The 24,617-nt window shown below is 35.3% G+C and overlaps 1 protein-coding gene across 2 annotated transcripts in view; it reads right to left on the bottom strand.

Annotated features, from left to right (window-relative positions):
- The window catches only part of Tinag (tubulointerstitial nephritis antigen), a 108,109-nt gene that overhangs the window by 44,881 nt on the left and 38,611 nt on the right, over positions 1 to 24,617 (bottom strand). The window contains exons 6-9 of one of the 2 annotated variants that reach the window (XM_004868825.3): positions 24,415 to 24,565; positions 21,885 to 22,062; positions 20,100 to 20,145; positions 16,797 to 16,920 (exon numbers count right to left, since the gene is read on the bottom strand). In XM_004868825.3, coding sequence (XP_004868882.2) covers positions 16,797 to 16,920; positions 20,100 to 20,145; positions 21,885 to 22,062; positions 24,415 to 24,565 — 499 coding nt within the window. The remainder of the gene's footprint in view (positions 1 to 16,796; positions 16,921 to 20,099; positions 20,146 to 21,884; positions 22,063 to 24,414; positions 24,566 to 24,617) is intronic. The other variant, XM_087196001.1, reaches the window with a different exon arrangement.

Raw genomic sequence — 24,617 nt, 5'->3', positions numbered from 1 at the left:
TGAGCTGACATTCTCTTTGGACTTACTGAAGTACTAATATCCTAAATGTTTCTCTGCAGAGAAGACAGTGCAAATTGCCATAGTAACACTCACTCATCAGAATTGTCATATATGTGTATACATATGTGAATATATATTCTCCCTTCCCTCCCCAGCACAGGATAAAACCCTGATCCAGTTTCTGAAATGATAATCTCATACCATGTTCCACGTACTATGGCCATCCAACCTATTGGCTTGTCTGGGCCCCAGTGAGTGAGAAGGGATTGTCTTGGGCCACATATAATTTAATTAAGACAGCTGACATGTCTGCTTAACAACAATACATGTTTATCTTCATGGACAAGTACACATGTAGGTAAACTGACATATTTATAGCATTAATTGCTGCGTTTTATTTGCCTAAGTACACAGCATATGTGAGGTCTGAAATGCCTTAGTTTCCACTGACTTTCTGGGTGTGCTGGGAGATGGAGCTGGGGCCGTGCCGTGCGCTCCTCAGCACAGTGTTCCTGTGTCTCCTGTAGAGTCCACGCATGAGTACTATGCAACTAAGTCGTGAAAATTACATAATAGTTCACATAAATGAACCAAATTACATAAATGCTCATGATCTTATGCGTCAACATTACTAGCTGTCCAGGGCCACCTACAACCTGTGGGCCACAATTGGATCTGCCTGCTGTTTACAGATGTGTAGTGATGGCCTGGAGGGGCTCTTCCTTTCAAGCAACTTGTACCTCGTTGACAGAGAAGTCAGAGACCACCTTACTTCTTCCTCACTCTCACCTCCTGCCCTTCAAATCCATGGGAATTCACAGACACACACGTTCCCAGATCTCCGGGGGATTTTGTGATACATACTTTTTGATGGCAGCACTTACCCGAGAACAAGGGACAGAAGTAGCATTTGAAACTAATCTAGACCTGATGTCCTCACATTTTGTGCTGCACAGCATTGCTCTAGAATCAGATTAGTCCTGCACTTGAAATGAACCAGAAGAATACACACACATACACACACACACACATACATGGGCACATGTGTGTTTTGTAAGCCAGAAATGTCAAGACAGCCTTCTAATAATTCTTTACAACCCTCTTAACCTAAATAAAAGCAAAGATTTTGTTTTTGCTATTATTGCTTTTTTGGTTTTGTTGTTTTGTGCTTCAGAAAAGGCAGTTCATAGCAATACCTGTTACAGAGTGGAACAAATCTGGACAGCGTTGGGGATGAAGAATCATTGAAAGCCAGTGTCAAACAGAAAACAAGTGGACCACAAACTGTATCATCAACTTGATTCCATTCTGACAGGAGCGACAGTAGAATTCAATCAGGACTGAAAACGGGACAAGAGAAGAAAAAAAAAACCTTTCACAGTTTCCATTTCCTAGGGCCTTTTGGCCTCCACTCTTTTGTCAGTGAGTTCATCTCAAAGGACCCAGAGCCCCTCGGGGGCTGCTCAGTGGCTTCTCCAAGTGACTGATAGATGCATCAAAGCAGGGAGTGGTAGCTTATTTTATTTTTTGAGGCTTTGCAGGTTATTTGTCTCTGTCTCATGTATCCAACAGGGTTCTTGGCACACAGTCATTGTTCAATAAAATTTATTTCAAGTGTGAGTTGAGAATTAATTTGAGGACTGTAACTGAACTAGATGATTGAATTTTTTCACTTTCCCTTTTCATCCAGTTCAATACACAATACAGAATATGAATGCCAAGAAAACACTCAGAAATTAAATTTGGCAGGATTTAAAATTGAGATAAAATGTTTTGCACATGTAGTTATAAGAACTGATACAAAGATTCGGAGAGAAGACCCAACTGTCACAGTTTTCTTTCCTTCTCTCCAGACTTTCCAATCACCAAGCCCAAAGGACTTGTTCAGTATCGGCCTTACTTGGCAGCTTGGTGATACTTCACACTAGTAACCAGTCCTGTTTTCTTAGAACACTGTCTCCCAGGTCAGTGTGGCATGAACTTCCCAGGTTTCTCTCCCCATTTGGCCATTTCTCCTTAGTTTGTTTTACAGCCACCCCTCTACTTTGATACTGACCTCCCCTTTGAAATTTCCATATTCTCTTCTAATGAATATCAGCCATTTCTATGACCCAGGGTACAGTTACTTGCTATTGTTTCATTGGCCCATTTTTTTTCTTTACTCCAGAAATAAATATAACTACTTAATATATTCATGTGGAGGTCTCCAGAAATACCAAATTCCATATGCCTAAACTGAACACTGAGTTCTCTTTCTATGCCCTGAATTCTCTGCCACTGTACTCCAAACCAATAAATGGCACGTCTGTGCAGCCTGCTGTATATGAGAGACACCCGGGAGTCAGCCTTGACCCCTTTCTCTCCAATCACCAGACCATCCAAAAAATTATCTCCTGTCAGTGTTATCAAAAATATTCCCCATTCTCATCTATTCATGTGCACAATTACCAGCCTAGTCCAATCTACTAGTATTTCTTGATCAGGACTTCAGCTTCCTAATTGTTCTTTCTGTTTTGGCTTCAACCTCATAATTCCATTCGCTAAGCATCACATACTGACTTTTTATAAAAATGTAAATCACATGAGTTCTTGTTGAAATCCTATGAAAATAACTCACCTTTGGCTTTGGATGAAGTTCAGAAACCTAAGTACATCTAACAAAGGCCCTACTAACTCATCCTATGTCTACCTCATTTTTGTCTCTCAACAAAACTTTTCCTGTAATCCCCTTCTAGTACTCTTATAACACATCGGGACGGTATCAAAAAGATACAGCCAGCAAAGCATCACATCTGAGGTGACCTTGAAACCTCTTCATGGGGAAAACATAAGGATTAGTGGTGAACAGGAAGATTTTTCTCAGTGACAAATGATGATCGATTCTGAGCATCATTATTCTGTCTGTTCAGCATAGCTTGAGTAGAAGTGTCAGTGGGGGGAGCTGAGTCTAGGAGCTTTGCCCATCAAAATATTCGGAACTTCAAAATATTCAGTGGGGATCATACCAGAGACCGAGAAGATGGTGAGTGAGGCTAAGAACCGTTTATGGACCTGTCTGTTTGTGATCAGAGTCTGGATACATTCTACTTGCTCAGAGAGGGTGCACTTGCAACATTATCCAGTGCATTTGAATAACCTTAACACCCAGAAAAAGTATCACAGAAACTAAAAGAACTGTCACTGAGTTTGAATTTCTATGCTTCATAAATTGAAAGAAGGCCTGATTTTATATGAAGAAATGAGAAGAAAACAGGTTGAGACAAATGGGCAACAAATAAAATGTAAGAATTATAAACGTGTAGGGTAATGAAGCTGCGATTTCAATAAATATGATCCATCTGAGTTCGAGGTTATTGTGAATCAGAATAGATCTTTTGGAAAACTAACAAAGATGGAAAGGGCTCATTTGATAATAGAGCACCACATGGCATTTGGAACTATAGGAGGGTTGATAGATTATGTGATTTTGCTTGATAAATTATTTATGAAAACTTTCCTGATATTCATTGTATTTTTACTTTATGTAAATATTTGATGATTGAAGATTAGATTTTTATAAGATGAATATTTTATTCTGTTAATTTTCTTTTTAATTTATTTGGTTTTGATTTCATGTTCTCTGAAATAGTATTGTAACTTCTACTTTATTTCTGCACACTTGGGTGATTCAAGTTTGTGTGTAATCTCATTTAACTATTTCTTTGTAATTTTCTTCTTGGTTTCTTTACTAAGACATGGTCACTTGATTTTCTTTTTTTAATATATTCTGAAGCACTCTATCATTTTTAAAGACCTTTTGAAAAACAAGAAAGTTTTAGGCAACAGAAAAGCAATGTATCTGTTGCAATAACAAATAATCCAAATTTATTAATTTAATTAAAGACAAAAAGGTGGCAGAAAACTATTAGTATTTCCAATATAATTTGATTTATTGTCTGCAATCCCAAATAACAACTTTTGTTTAAAAAATACCAAAAACACATATAATCTCTCTCTCTATGTATATATGGATATATACATACATCTACATATGTTATATGATACATATGACCTGTATGTACATATGTTAAGGTAAATGTAAACAGAAACATAATCAGGGTTTTTGAGTCAAAATTTCAGAATCTTGTCACTAAAATACTCTTTAGTTAGGCATTTTTTCTGTAAGAATAATTTTCACTATATCAGGACTGGAAGTATGGTGCTGATTTCAGGCATAGAAGGCACTTGGAACAATGTTAAATAAATTAAGTAATATACAAACCACTTAGAACAACTACTATTATTTCAATAGGATCAAATCATCATCATCATCACATTATTATCACAACCAACTTACAAATTTTGATAAAACAGGTTTATGAAAAAATAATTTTAGATCTAAAAATCAGATGAAGCAAATGGGTATGAAGTAAACTAATGAGAAGGTCAAATACTATTACTATGAATAGCTTTAAAGTCAGATAGTTTAATGTGAGCTTTTTTGAATGAAAGCATAGCTTATAAATAACTCCATAAATTTAAAAATTAATGAAAATTATTCATTTATTTCATGAGAATATTAACAAAACCCAAAAGGGCAATACTATAAAACAAGTGTTAAACTACTTTCCTTTATTGATAAAGAGGTAAAAATTTAAAACAAACACTAGCAAATCATGCATTATGTTAAGCCTAAGAGCCTTCACAAAATCAAAGAGTTAATCCTAGAAACATCAACGGTATTACTATGAGGAAATCTATTAGAATATAATATTAATAGATCTATTGAAAAGTATTTTCTTAGTTCAACATATACTAGAATTTAAATTTAAAAATTTAAAACTCACTATGCTCAAAACTTTTCAAAAACCAAAAATAGGTGGATACTTCCTGACAATTACAAAGATAATCTAATTTGACTCAAGAACCAATGCATAGTTAAAGATTAAACCTTGGAGGCATTCAATTTATAGGAAGAAAAGAGCAAAGACTTTCAAGTTAGTGAATTCTAGAAGTTCTAGACAATTTCAAAGCATGAAACAAGCTTTTGACTATCTTTTGAATTGTTTTAATGTGAGCAATAGCATGTTTCTATGCCTATCAATACAGTCTTTCCCTTTTTAAATTTCACTTATCACTTAATATCATCTTATTACAAACAAAATTTAAAGATTTAAACATTTTCTTCTGTAAATTACTGCATATGAGAAAATAACTAAGTTCACAAGGAGAAACTATATTAAATGACCTAGTTTACACATCAGCCTTACAACTCATGATTCAAACTTAAGTCTCAGAAATATTTTATGTTGCAACAGGTCTTGAAATTTTGGAATAGCTTGCAATTTATAAAAATCAAAGACTCTTAGCCCGAGATTTAGCTCAGTGGCACAGCGCCTGCCTCACATGCGCAAGGTCCTGAATTTGATCCCTGGTACCAAAAAAAAAAAGAAAGAAAGAAAGAAAGAAAATCAAAGAATGTTAAATTCAAGAAAGTCAGATGTCTACTTCACTACTTTTGTGATCAGGAAATAATAAACATTATTTTAAATTATTTGTTTGAATATATTTCCTATGTTATATAATATACTATATATTCACTCATAGTTTTCAAAGGTGTGAAAAAATGTACAAAACTTCAAAAGTTTTAAAACTGTCTCTCTCTCTGACCAGGTGTCCTCTCCTCCAAAATATTAAAGAATTGTGTTTAATTTGATGTGTGAAGGAAAATGTTTGAAAAGGAAAAATGTAAGAAAAAATTAAGTAGTTTGCAGTTGAAAGCCACCCTAATGTTCAAATTAAATGTTTTGCATTGTATATACTAATTATCACAAATCTACTTGCATTTGTTAAATAAGCATAGTAGAAATGTTCACTGGACTCCCTTAGACTTCTTTATGCATTAAAAACATCTAATTAAAACATCTGCTCAGAATTCATCAATTTGCCAGGGGTTAAACATAATATAGCATGAAAATTCAGCTTAGCATTCAGTTGTTATTCAAAAAACAGAGAGTAAAAAAAGATGACTGTGGGAAAACAAATAGTGGTCCCAATAAAACTATATCAAATAATTTTGTAATTCCTTCAAACAATAATTTGTTTCCAGAGTCATTAAAATGTATATGCATTGAAAATATGGAGAAAACATATTAGAAAGTCAACTCTGCAGCATTATTTTTATCTATATTAGGGACCAAATACTTTTATAGATACGTACATAGGTGGTAATAGATAGATGGATAGATAAATAGGAAAATAAAAATTTATGACTACAAAGTAAAACAATCAGTATGACAACATAAGTAGGTTACTAAAATAGAAAATCATGGCTACTGGTCACTCAGTCAGGCTTTATTCTTAACCTGTAAAATATTACTTTCTTATTATTATAAAACTTTTTAGCATAAATTTTGAAAGTGAACAAATAATAAAAGAAATTAGAGATTCATAAAATCACTGAAACTAGAATTATAACAATTCTATCACAGTCCAACAATTTTGCTATTTTCTCTGTATCCTCTCTCTTGATATCTTAAGCTTTTCGTCATTTTAGTGACACAGAAAAAAATGACCCCTTTCTGTTTGCCACAATTGCAGAAAGCACACAAAAGAGGATAGAATAGCACCATTCCTGGTGCATGGCAATCTCTTTGGGTTCCTCTGGGCTCCTCCTTTTCCTAAATATCTAGATGGTCACTGTAAACCATCTCTATTTTCTCCAAATTTCTGGCAATACATTCTTCATACAACCTTTTCCTTCTACAGATAACCTAACCTTTTACTTCCTAGGGATAAAGGAGGCAATCTGATAGGAATTTTCCTCAGCAGAGCACTACCATAAGTGTATTTTCATCTAGCTCACCTTCTGTCCCGATGCAGTAGAATTGTCATACATAGTCCCATAACACCAATCCCTCACATCCTCTTTCAGTGTTCCAGATATCCAAGAATCTCACGCTAGCTAGACTCATTTTTTTTAACCTTGCTGGCCAGTCTTACCTTATTTCTCTCAACTCCTTTTTTTCTACCTCATTCCTAATTATAGGTTTTTCTATTGCTTAATATCAGTTTTTCACTTCTTTTTATTCTGTTCAGTTCCATCCGTCTTCAACCTCCATCTCTCCTCTGACATCTACCCACCTGCCCTGCCATTCAGCTGTGTTCGGTAGAGGGTACTGGGGAGCAAAACCAGGGCCACATGCACACTGGGCAAGCTCTCTCCCACTGAGCTACCTCTCTAGCACTCATTTGTATTTTCAAGTCTCAAACATATTCCCAAATCATGGAGCCAGCAGTGAGTGCCTTTCCAATCTTACTGTATGAATATCACCACTCCCCATGCAATTGATGAATCCATAACTCTAGTAGGAGTCATGAATGAATCAATTCATTCCTCAGACTCCATCACATCTCCACAACATGTCTGCTTGCTTTCCTTCTTAATATGTCTTGATCTACTTATGCCTTCCCAACTCTTCCACCATCTTACCAAGTCTAGACTGTTATATTTTATTTAGAGCACCAAATTTTGCTTTTTTATATTACACTTTTTATAGTCAGACCAACTTTTTAAAAATACAAACACAAATGTTCCTACTTTACTAATTAGAAAACTTTAACATTTCCCTTTTCCTCATTAGATCCTTAACTAAATGCTTAACATACTTGACTAAAATCTATAAAATGGCCCATAACTCCTTCCCTTGTGCAATTAAGCAAACATAATCTTTGTGTTTGTAAAATATTCCACATTCTTCTAACTTTAGGGCTTTTACATAATCTGCTACCTGTGGAGCAGCGTTTCTATACACAGCATAAATCTCAGCTTACACTTCATTTCCACAGGAACATTTCTCAGATCCTCAAAACTAGATCAAGTTTCTCATATGCCCTCTTAGCACGTTCTAACTGGCCGTTACAAAATATCTCAGAATTTCACATTTTTATGTGCTTTTGTATACAACTATGAGAACAAGGGCTGTTTTAGATTTTGTTCGTCATGCCTAGTAATAAGCACAGTACCAAGAATACCAAGAATTATTGTTAGTACTAACCACAGTACTAAGAACACCAAGAATTATTTTTTAGTACTAAGCACAGTAACAAGAACACCAAAAATTATTTTTAATATCTGTGAATATATAGAAAGGAGAGATTTTAAAATCATTCTATTTAAGCCCAATTTTAAGTCATACAATGCACCTAAGTTTACAGAAATTTCTGACTCATGTTTGATCTTTCACTCAGACCAGATTTTTAACAATAATTATTGGAAATATGCTCAGTTTCCATCATTTTGCAGAAATATGCTCAATTTCTACCATTTTGCAGCAGCATTTTTGGTGTGCTTGGGATGTTCAATTCATTTAAAAAAATTATTAAATTGCTATTCACAGTCCTCTTGGAAAATGGCTTTATTATCCTTTAATCTCTCCTTCTTTGATGAGTTTTAATGTTTATTTTCCTTCCAGCCTTCATCTAACAATAATTTGTCTTTCTTTCTCTGAGTAACAACACAATATTTATAAATAAAAAACAAAAAAAGTCCTTGATACTTGATACTTTTTACCCCAGACACACAAAGTTTAGTGTCAAATCTGTGACACTAAACTGTTAGAGTCTAAGACTGTTAGAAAAATAAAATTATATTTTATTTAATTTATACATTAATTTATACATTAATTAGTAGAATATCAGTTTTAAGAGGGTGAGGATCTTTGTCTATTTTATTCATAGATATATCCCCAACACCTAAAACAATATTTGACACATACGGCTACTCAGTAAATAATGAATAAGTTACTTGATGAATAAATGGAACTCCAAAAATTATTTAACATGCCAAAAATTATTTAACATGCCAAAAATATGTCTTAAAATTATTTTATTATTCTCTTCTGGAGACATGTAGACTATATCTTCAATGCAATTCTGCTCCATGATTAAGAATAATAAAATTAAGAAAAGTCAGTTTCTCCCCAAAACTTCCAAGGTTTCTTAAAATTCTGACTGCTGAATTTACTAATTTGAAGGCTAACAGTAATCCTTGAGAATTATATGCAAAACAAAAGGTATTCATGTAATACATTATCAACTTGAGACCAAGTATTGAAGAAGCTCATAGACTTGAGGGACAGGAACACAGGACACACTATGATGGGCTTAGAGATGCAGAATAGGTCACAGCACTGAGTGCACAAGCCAGGTGAAAATCTCAAAATCATATTCTGCTGTTTGTAAGACACACTTGTTTCCATATTTTAACATCTATAAAATTGGAATCCATCTTACAATCAAAGAAGCTTCTTAATTTTACATTTTCTCCTAATTATTATAAAATAATGCCATGTTTCAAAATATACGATACTTTTTCTTCAACCAAATGTGTTCATCTCTATAGCATCCATCATAGCATAGACACAGGTTTTAGAAAAAGAAGAGGCAGGGGTGAAATAAGACTATTAGGAATAAATGTTTTGTAAGTTAATATTCACCTGCCACTATCCTGTCCTTTATATGTGTGAGAATATGTAGCCTTTAATCCCTCATGCTAGAAGCAATTGTCAATGAGTCTGACTCACTTTCTGAAGTGCTAAGAGTGAGACTATGTATTCTTCCTGTGTTTCTCAGTGCTGGGCACTTAATAGAAACTCAAATTCATTTGTTCAAGTAAGTTAAATTGAAGAGCTTTGTCTTCCTCAGAAAGGGCAGCAAACAATTTGTTGAGATAAATTTGTTAGGTATTTCACAGAAGTATATTAAGCTCTTTGATGAGGAACATTAACTTTCTTGAGTTATTTGATTGCTCTCTAACTCACTGATGCATTGATTTCCTGAATGTAGCAATTACCAGATAAGGAATTAAAAATGTAGAAAAGAATTAAAATCTACTGCTCCACAGCACTTAACAATGCCCAGGTGACTAAAATATTTGGGGAAAAAAACCATATATCCTCTCAGTGCAATTTGGTTAGCAAAATTAGCTTCACTAATTGTCACATGCCTGAGGTAAATTTATGAAGGCCCCAACTGTCCAGGAGTTTATAACAGTGAGTGCACTACTACAAAGACTGCATGAATATGAGATGCACATACAATGGCAGAGTGATAAATGTAAACACCTGTCCATCCTGCTCCACTGTAGAACGAATGAGTAGAGGAGCAGAGTGAGAGAAATGTGGCCAGCATGACTGAAGAGTGAGTAGAGGTGACAAAGGATCCGTCCTAATAAATCAAGTGAAGCACCACGTCAACATCAGCATTTTCTGAGATCTGATAGTGATTGGAAAAATTATATCTATCACTTAATGTGCACTGGGGAAATTTCTCTAGATCAATGACGCCTCTGCAGAAAAACACTGATAATTGAAACATATGCAGAAACTTAGAAGAATGAAATCTCACGACTCATATGAAAGAAAAGAATTCCCAGCTACAGTGACACAGTGTGGAGGCAGTTTTGCTTCATTTACCTCTCTGAAAAGTCACACGGACCTCAGTAGTATCATTAGAGGATCAAGCAGGTAATAGCAAAAAGTAACTTTGAGGAACAGTAGAAAAACCCACTGCATGCTGTGGAAAGCAGGAATGGCTGCTGAGAGAAAGCATGCACCACAGCCCTCCACTCCACCTCCACCTCTGGACCTGACTGTGTGCACTCAGGAGCGTGCAAGACACCCCAGAAACATCTCTCAGAAGCTTCATAGTGAGGATCTTTTGTAGACTGGCAATCAGATGCCCTGTCTGTCCCATGGTTCCCATCGGATAACCATTGTGCAGGCAGCTGGGCCAGCCCTCCCTGTGTAGCAGCTGAAAGAGAAAGCAGGGTGAAGAAAAAAAGGAAAGTAAAGAATAGCACAAGGCAGCAGATACCTGCAAGGGATATTGTAAGTCCCACTAAGCTTTCTGAGCTAGTAGCCCAGGTAGTCTTCCAGGACAAAAAGAAGGGAGATCCACTGAGACTAAGTTCAACATTTACAAACTTGAATCAAAGCTCAGGAGTACCTCAGCGGTCTCCAACTTCTCTCTTCAATCCCTCTCTCTCTCTCTCTCTCTCTCTCTCTCTCTCTCTCTCTCTCTCCCTCCCTCTCATTCCATGTTGCATATGTTATGTGTTGTTACTGGGAATTGAACCCAGTACCTCTACACTAAGCTACATCCTTAGTGCATTTTTATTTTTACATTTTATTATCTTGCTAAGTTGATGAGGCTCAGTCTCCCAGATCAGCCTTCCAGAATACTACAATCTACTCTATTTTTTAACAAATAGTAGTTCCATTTAAAGATGAGTGATGACAGAGAAGAACTAGCATAGAATATCAGCTAAAAATTGTTCATATGTTGAATAGAAGAGGCATTAAGTGTATTATGGATTAGCACTGTATTCATTGGTTTGGCAAAAATCAACGCAGAGTACAAAGACCTTGCTCTCATGGAGCTTCATTCTTGAACTGGAGATAAATAATATACGATCAACATAAAAACCTAGTTAAATTATATGGCATGTTATAAAATAAAAACTATATGAAAAATCAGGAAAGTAGAGTGGGTAAGGACAAAACTGAGCTTGCTGGTGAAGAGGGCAAGTGGCCAATTAAAAAGAGCCCTACTTGCACAAGTCATAATAAGAATGTCAGATCTGAGCAAAGACTAGACAGAGGCACAGAAACTGAGGAACAGGAATCTAGTCAAAGAGCATTTTAGGCTGAAGAGACAACCCTCAGGCATGTATCGTGGACACTGTGAAGGACCAATAAAGCAGGGAGAATTAGGGCAGGGAAGCACAGTTGAGGTCAGAAAGTTAATGGAGGAAGAGTAGCAAGCAGAGTTCTTAGATCATACAGGTCATGGCAAGAACCCTAACTTTTACTCTAATGGACATGGAAATTATTGTAGGAGTCTAAGTAAAGGAGTAACAGGATCTGACTAATGATCTAAAATGAAAACCTTGGTTTCTATGTTAAAAATAGACTTTCAGGGGCAAAGGTGAACACAGGAAGACCTATGAGAAACAACTTCAGTCATTGGGGTACAAGCTAATGGGGAAGGGCAGTGGTGGTTCAGTGAAAAGTGTTGTCTTCAGGACATGAGTTTGGAGAGCCCACAGAGTTTGTGACACATCAAAACTGAGTTGCGGGGAAAGGAATAAAGGATAAATCTAAGCTTTTCATGAAGAGCATGTGGAAGGATGGAGTTACCATCAGCTAAGATGGAAAAAATAGTGTTGTGCACAAGGATGAAGGAGAAGACCTGGAGTTCAGTTTTGAAAGCAATGGATTTGAAGCACCTACCTTCCTAGTAAGGAGTATCCGAGTAGAGATGTTAAGGAGACCACAGAATACATGAATCTGGAGTTCAGGAGAAAAGTCATCTAGAAATATAATCCAAATTGGTGCCAGCTTTTATATAGTGTTTAAACCAAGATGAGTTCAGAGGCAATTGAGCTTACCAGAAAAACGAGTGATAACAAGAGGAGAGGAGGACCAAGACTTGAGACTGGAGGCCTTCATTGCTGAGAAATGTAGTAGTACAGGAATAAGAACAGGGGACAAAAACAAATAGTTCTTGGCATAGAGCATGCAATAGCAGCTTTGTGGGAGGCTGAGAAAGCTGAATAAGGAGGATCAGGAGATAAAGGTCAGATTGGGACACTGACCTAGGATGCACCTCAGGGGTAGAGCACAGTATATGTCCAGTATGCAAGAAGCCCTGGGTGCGATCCCCAGTCCTGCAGCAAACAAACAGATTGGCAAAGGACACAGCAAAGCTGCAGCCAGTAAGGGAAAACCAGCTACAGGGAATGGGAGGGTCTGGAATGTGACCAATGGTTTTAATAAGGGGAAGGCTACTAACAATCTTGAAATAAATATGTATAGGAAGAGCAAGGCAGTAATAACCAAAGGATTGCTGTGATTTTAATGGGAGCAGTTAAGAGCATACAGGCAAACCTTGCAAGTAGTTTGCTGAAAGAAGAGAAGGCTGAGGAGGTATGGAAGAAAAGGAATCAAGAGAAAAGTACTTTCTTTTTTCTTTTCCTCTCTCTCTCTCTCTCTCCTTTCTCTCTCTCCTCTCTTTCTCTCTTTTTCCTTCTTTTTTAATTTCATTCAAACTGAGGAGTAAAAACATTAGTAAAAGAAATTTTAAAATTACCGAGAAGAAAAAATGGAAAATTGCTTCTGTGCATTCTTGAATAGTTGAGAGGGACTGGGTGAACAATATAAAAGAAGGAAATTAGAAAGGATGTGAATGGTCCACTTACATAAGAGATGAAAGAAAGATTATGAGGAAGTGTATGCTGATAGGTAGCACTGTGATACCAGGGAGTTTTCTGATTCCTTCAGTCTTTTCAGTGAAGTGGAACACAAGGTTCTAAGAGCCAGAGGAGGGAAATACTGGGAATTCAAGGAAAGGGGACAGGTTTTGAGATAATCACTTGAAAAGTGAGAGAAAAAACAGAACAAGAACTCAGAACATGATTACCTGGTAGTATTAGACCTCTACTTTAAATTTGTCATTGTAAATTCCAGTGAGAACAGAAAAGTTGCAACTTTGTTCGGATGCAGATTTGCAAATACAAAACAGAATGATTTGAATTTTTTTTGTATTAAATTCTTTTATTGGTACATTGTAGGTATACAACACAATTACATTTCTCATTGGGAATTGTACCTTTACATAATGCATCTTGGTTCTTATTTTTTCCCTATTCCTAGCCCTCCCTTCACGCCCTCCACCCTTCCCTATTTACAAAGACTTCGTTTCCATTTTTTCCATTTCTCATCATTTTTCCTTTCCCTTCTTTCCTTTCCCCTGCCCCTCCCACTACCCCTACCCCTTTGGACCTTTTCTTCCAATTTTACATTATCGAGAATGATTGGAATTTAACTGAAATTGAAGTTTTGCCAAGCTAATATGATATCAAGCAAGGGACAAACAAATCCAGGGCATATGTGACTGAGTGATTATGAAGATGTGCCATGATATTTTACCTAAAGAAGGGTAGATGAGCAACAAGAGTGATAGTTAAGTAGTGGTCTGATTGAATGGAATAACTCATGGCAAGAACTGCTGGGCTCAGAATGGTGAAAGGTGTGAACTGGAAAATTAGAAGAGCTACTCAGATAGTTGAAATGCATAGATTTGAGACTAAATTTCTACAAAGAATACAAGAAAGTCAAATGAAGAATATATAGCTCAAATGGAATTATTCAAGCAAACTGAATAATTCAGATACAGACGCAAATTATATGCATGAATTACCTAAATATAACTCAAAAAATATTTTATAAGACAACCAAATACAAAGGAAGAGAAAGAATTTAAAAACATTTCAGAGATAACAGCCATTTGCAGAATGAATGCCAAATACAATAAAAGTCTGGGACTAGGTGGATCAGAGTAGAGAAATTATATACATGAGAATGCTGAGAACTACAATATAAATACTATTATAAAAGATTATGGAAAAGAGAGAAAATCCAGCATATACACAGTAGGCATGATTAAAAAGTGAATATGTTAAATTCAAGGATTTAAAAAGTATGAGTATTTAAGTAGAAAAAGTTCACGTCACTGGAAAGGGACAAAACATCAGATTGTCCAGAAAATTTTCTGCAGGAAGACTCAATACTGGAAACCTGAAGCAACATCAGCAATGTTCCAATGGTTCTACAGTCCCATGATTTTATACCAACTAGGTTATTCCTCAATATAAAAACAAGAATCTCTTTTGCAAACATACAAGAACCTAAGTAACTCAATCCTTATGAGTGCTTTTTGCTTTAAAAGTTTTGTTGGAAAAAAGCTCATCTGATCAAATAATTACTGCAAATTAAATTAAAAGATAGGAGAGCCATCATCAAAAGATACTTATCAAATTCTATACAAATATGCAATAAAATATAAACAGCTGCTGAATTATGGTTTCAGAGTAGAATGAAGATTTTTTAAAATCCCTTGATCTGTAGAAATGATAGTATAATATAACTAACAAATGTTAGATGTTTGATGGAAGGGTTGGAAGAAGTATAATAGTAATAAATTATCTGCTGACAACAAATCAATAGATTTTAAAATACAACTTTAAAATAGATTATTATTCCAGTTTCTTTTAACATGTGTGTAAAAAGTGTTCTTTTAAGAAATAACATAATGAAGAATCAACAATAATCAATTTCCATAACATTTTATTATATTTCATTTTATTCAAGTAAAGTTAACCTGAACGTAGTATTTTAAAATGTCATAGCCTATATTTTCCATTTTATTCTCTCTCTCTAACTTTTCGTCAACACAAAATCAACACATGTTTTACCAACTGTTAAGTTAACAATGATTTCTAAGAGTATGATTTGGGATGATTTTTTAACTATCTTTTTTTTAATGGTAAGCATATATCTATTTTAAGGCAAGCACATTGTCCCAAATAACCTAAAAAAGAAAAGCAATAGGAAGCTATCATAGGTCTGTAAAATACAATGATGTTAAGTAAGAAAAACTATGAAAAACAAAAGAATTAAAGTAAGAAAGAAAATATTCAGTGTTTTAAAAAAAATATGCCAGTTGATAGACTGGCATATTTATATATTTCTATTACCAAAGTTCCCTTCTCATAAAATTTTCAGTACTTTAGCATATTATTTTCCTATAAAATCCTTTCTTTTTCTTTCTCTATTGCTATATATCTAAGAGATACATAAAATATACCAAAATTTCAACAGACATTATCTCTAGATGGTGAAATTATATTATTCTTTTTCCTGTCATTTTTTCTTGTAGGATGTTTACATATATCCTTCATGGTACACCATATTTTTGAATTTCTGATTCCCTGAATCAAGACAACTCATAGAATTAGTGGTGTCTTAGATTCAAAGATGTGATGATTTTGAAAGTCTAATGTTAAGGTATTTAAAATAAAGGAGAGATGATAATGAAAAAGGCCTCTCATAAAATAGTTGTCTACATACTTCAGAATTGATTCGCTGAGTTTTCTGAGATGAGTAAGGAGATGGTGATGATTGTTCATGTCAGCTCAACAGAATGAAGCTCTCGGCTGTATATAAGAGCAAGATCAGGACAGCAAAGGTTTGAATGGAAAGAAAAGCAGAACTTTTCTGTAACATCCCATTTGAACTTGATTGAGACTGAGAAAGAGCTCACCAACCAGGCTCAGTCAAAATAAGACTGAGCAGGTATTTGCTGGGCAAAGTGAGTTCACAGTCATACTGTTTTCCTGGGTAGGACCTATTTGTGAAACTATTTACTCTTAACACACAATCATTCTCAGAATTATGAACTTCTTTCTTGCCCTTGCATAGATGAGTCTATTTTACTTCCAAGTTTGATCAATGCAATTCCTACAATTCTCACCTTCTCTATGACTTTCATAGAATGAAAGGTGAACCTCACCCTCTATTCCTGCCCCAGTGCAACATATGCAATTTCATTTAAGACCTTTTGCCCAGGTAGAACATGGTATGGATTTGCACCTTACCCTTGACTATGCCATATGTACAATTTAGTCCAATAACATATTTCTTTTGCCTTTAGAACAAATTCTTATGCTCATATTCACAAGTAAGTGAGAAGCAGGAAACGATCATCTTTCCTGAAATATTGAGTTAGCCTTCACTGGGCTCTAAAATAATGACAAAAATAGTGGTAAGATTTAAATAATTTGTAACTTGTATCAGAATCTCTCAGACAAAGGAGAATTCATATATCTAAATGCATTATCTAGTCTTATTTTCAGTTTCATTTTCCAAACATGAAGCAAATTCTTTCAAATAACGAAGTTTAAGAAATTGCCTTACCCAGTAAGTTTGACTGCATGGGTCCGAAGCTTTTGATATTTTTCTGAATCTTCAATTGTGCTGGTAACATGTCTATATATTCCTGTCTTGTAATAGAAGAAATCTTCATGGACTTGCATTATGGCTAAAATAAAACCCCACGGGACAAATAGTACAGTTTTTAAAAATTCATCTTTAAAAGCCTCCAGAAATCTTCCAGAACACTGGACAGGGAAATTGCAAGGAATTGAATCTAAGACAGGATTACATAATTTAGCCTAGTTTGTTTTCTTACTTCATTTAATTAGTTATGACATTTTCCTATTGTTTTACACAAAGAACTTTAGCTGCTTGGACTATTATATAATATAATATAATATATTATATAACATAAATGTACCTGTAGGCTTCATCACGAAGGCATGTTGGCCCTGGCAGCCAAGGCCCACTACAGTTGGTGAGTGATGAACATTCATCCCTAACCTTGTGCTTCACCACAAGCCTTTTAAAACCTCAAGTAAACCAGCAGAGAAAGGTGACCCTGCCACTAAGGCTTGCAGAAATTGTCCTTAAACCTTACAAGGAAATGCAAACCTTTCCTAACTGAGTTTGAATACAAAAAACAACCCCTGGCAAAAGAATACACTGCTGACAGGACTTCACCTCCCACCTGGGGAACAAATCCAGTGTTGTGTTCTTTGAAAGTTGAGTTTGTACTCCGTAAAGCTCTCTTTTGTCCCTCGCCCAGATTACTTCTTTTCTGTGTTGTGTGTTGCTTTATGGAAGCACTTGGGAAACTCTGGGTAAGGACTTTAAACTTCTCTTCTGGAAGGCATGAACTGAGACTTTTCAATTGGGAATCTTGATAACTATGAGCAATGCTTCTCTATCTTAATTCGACCTGCCTTTGAAATAAAACAGGAACTAAGGTCACTAGCATTCAATAGATCCTAAAAGCTCATACTTGAAAGTCAAATATAACTTTTTAATATTCCATTTATTTCATGTTTAATGTTCCATGTCTTTTCTGCTGTTGTTCAAATAGTCTTAAAAGAGGTTAAGCCTTTATCTACTCTAAAACATCCTCCCAAAGGATTTTAAGAATTTATACAACTACATGCTATGCAGATCTCTTTTATTCTCTTTCCATTACCTATGATTATTTTTAATTCCACAGATTTTGGAAGAATGCACAGTGTTATTTATTGAGTGTTCTATTCTTTTGACATCTTTTGTACTGAGACAAGGGAAATGCTGTATGTTAGGCCAGGCAATGAAACACCGACAATCATGTTCCATCTACAGAAAAAAGTAAACAGCATTCTATCCATTCATAAAAATATACCGATATGGCCAATGATTTTTCTTTCTTTAGAACCACTGAATCTTTAAACTTGTATGATTCAGCTCTTTTCTAAGGACCACGAATAAAATATATTCTTCATTGCCAAAAACACTGCCAACTAAAAGATGAGATGACCTTCCTCTTCAGCTCCTGAGACCAAACTAGATTGTCGAACATAAAATAATAAGCATATAACCATCTAAGCTACTGCAATGCGACTTCATTCTTGGAAGGCTGCAGCCGCCTATCACACAGAATCAGAACTTGCACACAGACAGCAAGCAGGCAGTGGCCTCTCTGTGGCTCTGTCCTGGCCCTGGCTCAGGCTGGCAGGAAGTAGGTTATCAACAAAGCTTTGCTAAATGGGTGTTGAATAATTTCCATTTTTTCTTTTATTGCTTTGAAATTTTTTCTGTTCATTTTTTAATCATGTGAAATATGTGAACATTTATGTATATGACCATAAAGTATGCCTAAGGTATTCTCAACTTTAAATAATTATGATTTAAATTTTCTTTGATTAAAAAGAGGGTAAGGAGACAGAAACAGTAGCACAATGATTTAAGGATTCAGAGGAGTTGAGTAAATTACCAAATTCTTTGAAGTGACAGATGCCAAAGTTAGGCTTTGAGTTTAGGCTTTAGTTCAAATGTCCCTTGTCAAACAAGTCCTGCTTAACGGGGCACACAATGAAAGTAGACATAAATTCCCCATGTATAATAGTCAATGAATTACACAGCTGTACAGAGCATGAAAGCTTCTCACTTATTTCAGATTTTGTGTAAGGATCCTGGATTTTAAAAATTAAATTCAAGACATGTTTAATATAAGCTTTGGCTTCCAAGGAAGTAGATGATTTATCTCAATACAATTATTATAAATTCCATCCTAATTCTAATTAGGTCAGCCTTAAGAAAGAAAGAAAACTGGCCAATAATGTTTTTAACTATATATCAAACATTTCAGATTAATTTTAGATAATTGTGTACTCTACTTAATGGATAATATTTAAGAGCCTCTCCAAGTTCACAACCTGAATTCCCATTTTATGCCTCAGGGGGTTTGTTCTTTCAGGCAATGTTCACAGAGGGAATACGTTCTGTGAATTTATCCTTACCCATGTTATTTGTGCAAGATAAAATTCAATACTAAATGAAAGAAATTGCTAGAGGATATGATATCTTAAACTTAACATCAATGTACAGCAATTCACTGTGTAACTGTATGATTTACTATTTTACTCCTAATAACACATTTACAAAATTGGCCAAATTCAAAAGCCCTTTGTAAAACAGAAAAATCATACTGGCTTACTTGAACTGATTTCTCCTCTCTCTCTCTCTCTCTCTCTCTCTCTCTCTCGATAGGGTCTTTCTATGTAGTCCAGGCTAGCCTTGAACTCATTATGTAGCCAAGGCTGGCCTCTAACTCACAATGATCCTCTTTCCTCAGCCTCCCAAGTGCTGGTATTACAGGCATGTGCTATCATGCCTGGCTTGATTTCTTTTAAGCTAATAGAAACAGGAATGTATGTAATTTGTTTCCACTATTATTCCTAAAGTTTTTCAATTTCTTACCTAACCAATTTTAAAAAAAGATAAATATCTACCATTCTGTTCTTTTCTTACATATGATCAAAATGAGCTTCTTTGCAAATTAATCTCTTGGTATTTCAAGTTTGACTGTTCTTTGGTGCATGATCACTTTGAAGACACTTAGGATCTTTCCATCAATGTGTCATTAATATTTAACAGTCCAATTCATAAATGAATCTATCTTCTTAAAATGAAATGTCAGCTAATGATATAATTAGATGAAAAAAACTCCCATAGCTACACTGACTTTAGTACTGTTGAACTCTTAAGAGAACTACCAAGTAAAAGGTCTTGTCTTTTGTTAAAGTACTTTAACATGAGCTCACAGTAATGTTGTTTATTAAAGAAATGAATAACAGAAATCCATATTTCATCCAAGCTTACCTTGAACTGGTCCATTTTTCATTATTTCTTTCATTATCTGTGTTTCCTGGATGAAAAAGCATCGTGAGTGCCTTCATTGTTATGAGACATGGTTTATATTAGCTGGTATACACTCAGTGTAGATGCTGTAAACCCACAGTGACTTGACCACTTGCAATGTACTCTTAATGATGCTTTGAAATAGTCACAGGTGAAATATCACATTAGTGAAGTAGCTAAAGACAAGATGTGCCCAGTTGTTTCATTGACTTTTACCAGTAAATAATAATTATGGAGTCAAATAGAAATGTAATAATTTTTGGTGACCAAGAAAAAAATAATCAAAATTGGTTAAACCATAGTAAGTTAAGTCAAGATAAGTTATCATGGTGATTAGAGGAATCTTCAATCTTTTGATCACAAGAACTATCCAAAGTGACTTTTATGAGTTTCCTTGGTAACTTCTGCGTAAATATTTCTGTGTTGCCACTCAGTGTTCCTCCAGTAGAGAGGCATGGATTTCCTTCTTTCCTTCATTCATTCATTCATTACCTTTGCACACTAAACAAAGACTGTGTACTAGAAACTATAACAGAAACATATATAGACCCTGTACCCTCAAGGTCTTTAGATTTTGGTGGTATAGACAGACAATAACACAACTAATTTCATTATTGTATAATATATTTTGTTATAGAGACAAACATAAATTCCCATAGATGCAAATAAAAGAGAAATTAATCCCACATAGAAGTCAAGGAAAACTCAATAGAGACAAAGTTTTGCCCTAGCTTTGACACTCCTGTGACATTTCACCATCTGGAATGGTGGAACAACCATTTGGGTCAGTTACAGGAATTAGCACATAGCTTAGCAGAGAAGTATGAAACGGCTTGTTGTATCTGGAGAACAGAAACTAGACTCATATATCAGGAGAATTATGAAGGGGTAGAGAGGGTAAATACTGGCAAGACATGATTTTGCGAAGTAGGAGGACAAAACCAATTGGTGAAAGACCTAGGTGACATCATAAAAATACTGGATCATATTCTGGAGCTAACTCGCTGTTGCGGAAAGTTCAGATAGCTTGAAAATGAGAAGGTCAGGTAACAGTGAGCTGATTGGCTACATTCACTTCATTTACTTTGTGGAGTAAAACAGATATTTGATGAAAAGTAACTAGTATCATAAAACGTCAATGAAAAGAGTTTGATGTGGCTTTTAATTTTCTAGTTCATGCACATACACACATATACATTGTAAACCATAATTAGGAGAAAAGAAAGAAGGGAGAAGAAAAAATATGAGAAAAGGAAAAAATGGAAACAAAGTCTTTGTAAATAGGGAGGGGTGGAGGGCTTGAAGGGAGGGCATGGGAATGGGGAAAATATAAGAACCAAGATACATCATGTAAAGGTAAAAGTTCCCAAAGATGAATGTAATTGTATTGTATATCTAAAATGTACCAATAAACTTAATGAATAAATAAATAAATAAAGTTTAAAAAATAAAAACCTATTTCCTTGGGTGTTGTTTGAATTTAAGCCAATCTTTAATATTGCTAATAATATATTAGAGATCTTACCCAAACTGAAAGTCTTCAATGCACATTTTAAGAACATCAAAAACTATATCTGATGACATGCTGTTTAATTTAGATTATAATAGCAAATTCTGAAGTCAAAATTTTGGGTTTGGTTTTGATCTCCTTTGGGCTCCAAATCAATCTTCATTAGCATTGATAACAGCAAAGCTCTGTATGTCTGAGGATGTTTACCAGTCATAGTTCCTGCCATTTAGACTTACATTGGAAGAGACTCTGTATGGGGGAGAACACTGGTAGATCCTGTTAGATTTTTCGATGTTGTTGGGGCATGGTGTTGTGGCATGCCGTTTCCCCCGCCCATCGGACCTACTGGCCATGGCACATCCATTGGTAGAGTTTTGGTCCTTGAAAAGTGGATAGCATGCATGAGATACCAGTCTATGTGAAATAAGAAAACAAGCAAAGGTATTATTTAGAAAAATGCCATAATTTATCTATAATCACCTTTACTGAACTGAACATTTATATAGCATGCTGGTTACCTAGACACAGCACAGATTTGAAAATGCCAACTCCAACACAGCAGCTTAATGACATTACATTCCTCCCTGCCCTGTTATTTCTGCATTATAAATTTTAAAATCTTATTTCAACACATTTTAATACATAATTCTATCTGTTGTATAGCATTTCCCAGAGATGAAAAGTGGCCAGCAACGAAGTCTAAGTTAATATTTATTAGTAGGGAAAGGACTCCTTCAACCCGTACATATACAATTACAATGTAGAATACCCTAATTAAATATGAGAAGGTAACTAATTTGATTATTCACAGATAGGATACTCTGACAAATGATGTAAGTTTTAGCATTAAGGTTAGTTGTTGTTTTGTTGAATTTTTTAAACAACAAATTGAGCCTTTATTTTCTCAGGGCCTGTGTTGCAGCAGAGGGGTCAGTGCCCAGGAAAGAGTTCCTCCATTAAACCCAAGAAGTGGCTGTGGAGAACTGCTTAGGCAGAGCTTGTTTTGTGGACATTTTTAAGTTATAGTTTTAAATAAAGCTTCAATGATTAGATGTCTGCAGTTCATGATACTTTGGGGGAAATAGTATATTACTTATATCATGCATAAATTAATAAGTTAGAAAGCTATCAGACATCTACATTGTACAAAAGATTAAAAATTATTTTGATTTCTGATTTTGAAATCAAACATAGCAAAGTATAAAATATTTGGCTCCAAATCTAACACAATCCTATTAAATCTAGAAGTAGGCGGTAAGAGAAGTAAAATCATAGAATTAGATCATTAACTATTCAATGCTGAAATGCCCATAAAAGTGTTCACTAAAGTTGGTTCAAGAAAATGTAATAGTGTCCAACAGAGTATAAGAGTTTGAGCTGCAGTGTGATGAAAACGAAGTTATTAAAAAGACTCAAAGCTTTTAAAAGTCTGTACTGAATGTGCTGCATTTGGTTTAAACCCTGGGTCTGTGCCCTTCAGGGTGTTAATGTGAAACTCGCATGTTGAAGCCCTGATGCCTGCGGGATGATATTTGGAGGTAAGCCTCTGGGAGATGATTAGATTCAAATGAGACCTGTGATCCGGGCTTATGGCTGGGATGAGTGCCCTGCGAGGGGAGAAGGGTACACAGCACTCTCTCACTTGCCCCTAACCAGCACAAGCCTGGCAGGGAGCCAGGACCTGGACTGAGTCAGTCAGTGACTTGGACTTGGCAGCCTCCTGAACTTGACGTCTATTATTCCAGCACTCGGCCTCTGATATTCTGCTATGGTAGCCCAAGCAGACTAATACAGTGAGATTTAGTTTTGTCTCAATGATAATTTATATCTTTAAGCTTCTAAAAACCTTTTATTTTTCTTATAGAACAAAACAGAAGTCAACTGAATAATTTTACACCAGGAAAATATCAGCCGATGTCTGTCATTTAAAGTACTACTTTATTAAGCAAAATACATGAAAATAACTTTTCAAATCTATAGCCACTAACCACTATCTGGCACTCTTTGGCTTTCATGGCATCTGTTTCTCAGCAGACACAGAGCACGGAGAAGGTGGTGCAGAAACAAGGGGCCACTATGAAACTCACGGGTCTCCAGCCACAGTTGCTCAGCTGAACAGCTCAGCGCTTAAGTAGATGAGCTCTTAACAGTCTCCACAGAGACCCTGGGAGGACATCAGGCCATATGTGAGTAAGGACAGACACTGTCTGTTTTTACCCAATGGGACAGGAACAATTCATGACACTGATGACCTGAGACAACTATAAAATGCTTTATTTTTTTCTCCTGATTTTTAATATAACTTTTTCTGGAGTTATCTATTGTTCAACTTGGGTAGCTAAAAGGCATAACAGAAGTATCAGCAACACTGATTATTTTATTCCCTCAGTGAGGAACCAATAGATCCATTTGGTTCAGAGGAACAAGAAGAAAGTGTTTGAGTCTTCAAGTTAATAGTTATATGCATTTATCTGGAAAGGTACATATTCTTTAATAATTACTTCCAACAGTCTTTAATTTCAGTAGATATATAATGTATATTTAAATGTGACACTGATTTATGTTTATATAGATGTTTTTCAGATTTTTTTCCTTTTCCTTTTTCTTTCTTTGTAATGTCAGTGATCAAGCTCAGCACATACTTTACCCCTGAATTACATCCCAAACCTAGATTTTAAAAATAAAACCTTAAAATAATTTTGATTTGTTCTAACTGAAGGCAGAACCCACAAGAATCCCAGAAACACATGCGGAGCAGCTATTTACCCACGTTTTCTCAGGTACCACCAAGCTCTATCAATGCTTCCACCACTGCATCCATAACGGTGCTTGAGACAGCAGGAGATCAAATTCTGAGGGGAGAGGTTGACGGTGTATCGACCATTGGACTGAATTGCTATTCGATCAGCAGCCACACCTGTTTCAAGTAGAATACTGATTAATATTCAAACTGTACATCATATGGTGTT

This window comes from Heterocephalus glaber, unplaced genomic scaffold, assembly GCF_053883595.1.
Source record: "Heterocephalus glaber isolate CG9 unplaced genomic scaffold, H.glaber_assembly_v1.0 deba00001610, whole genome shotgun sequence".
NCBI lineage: Eukaryota > Metazoa > Chordata > Mammalia > Rodentia > Bathyergidae > Heterocephalus > Heterocephalus glaber.
This window is presented reverse-complemented; position numbering and strand designations above follow the sequence as displayed.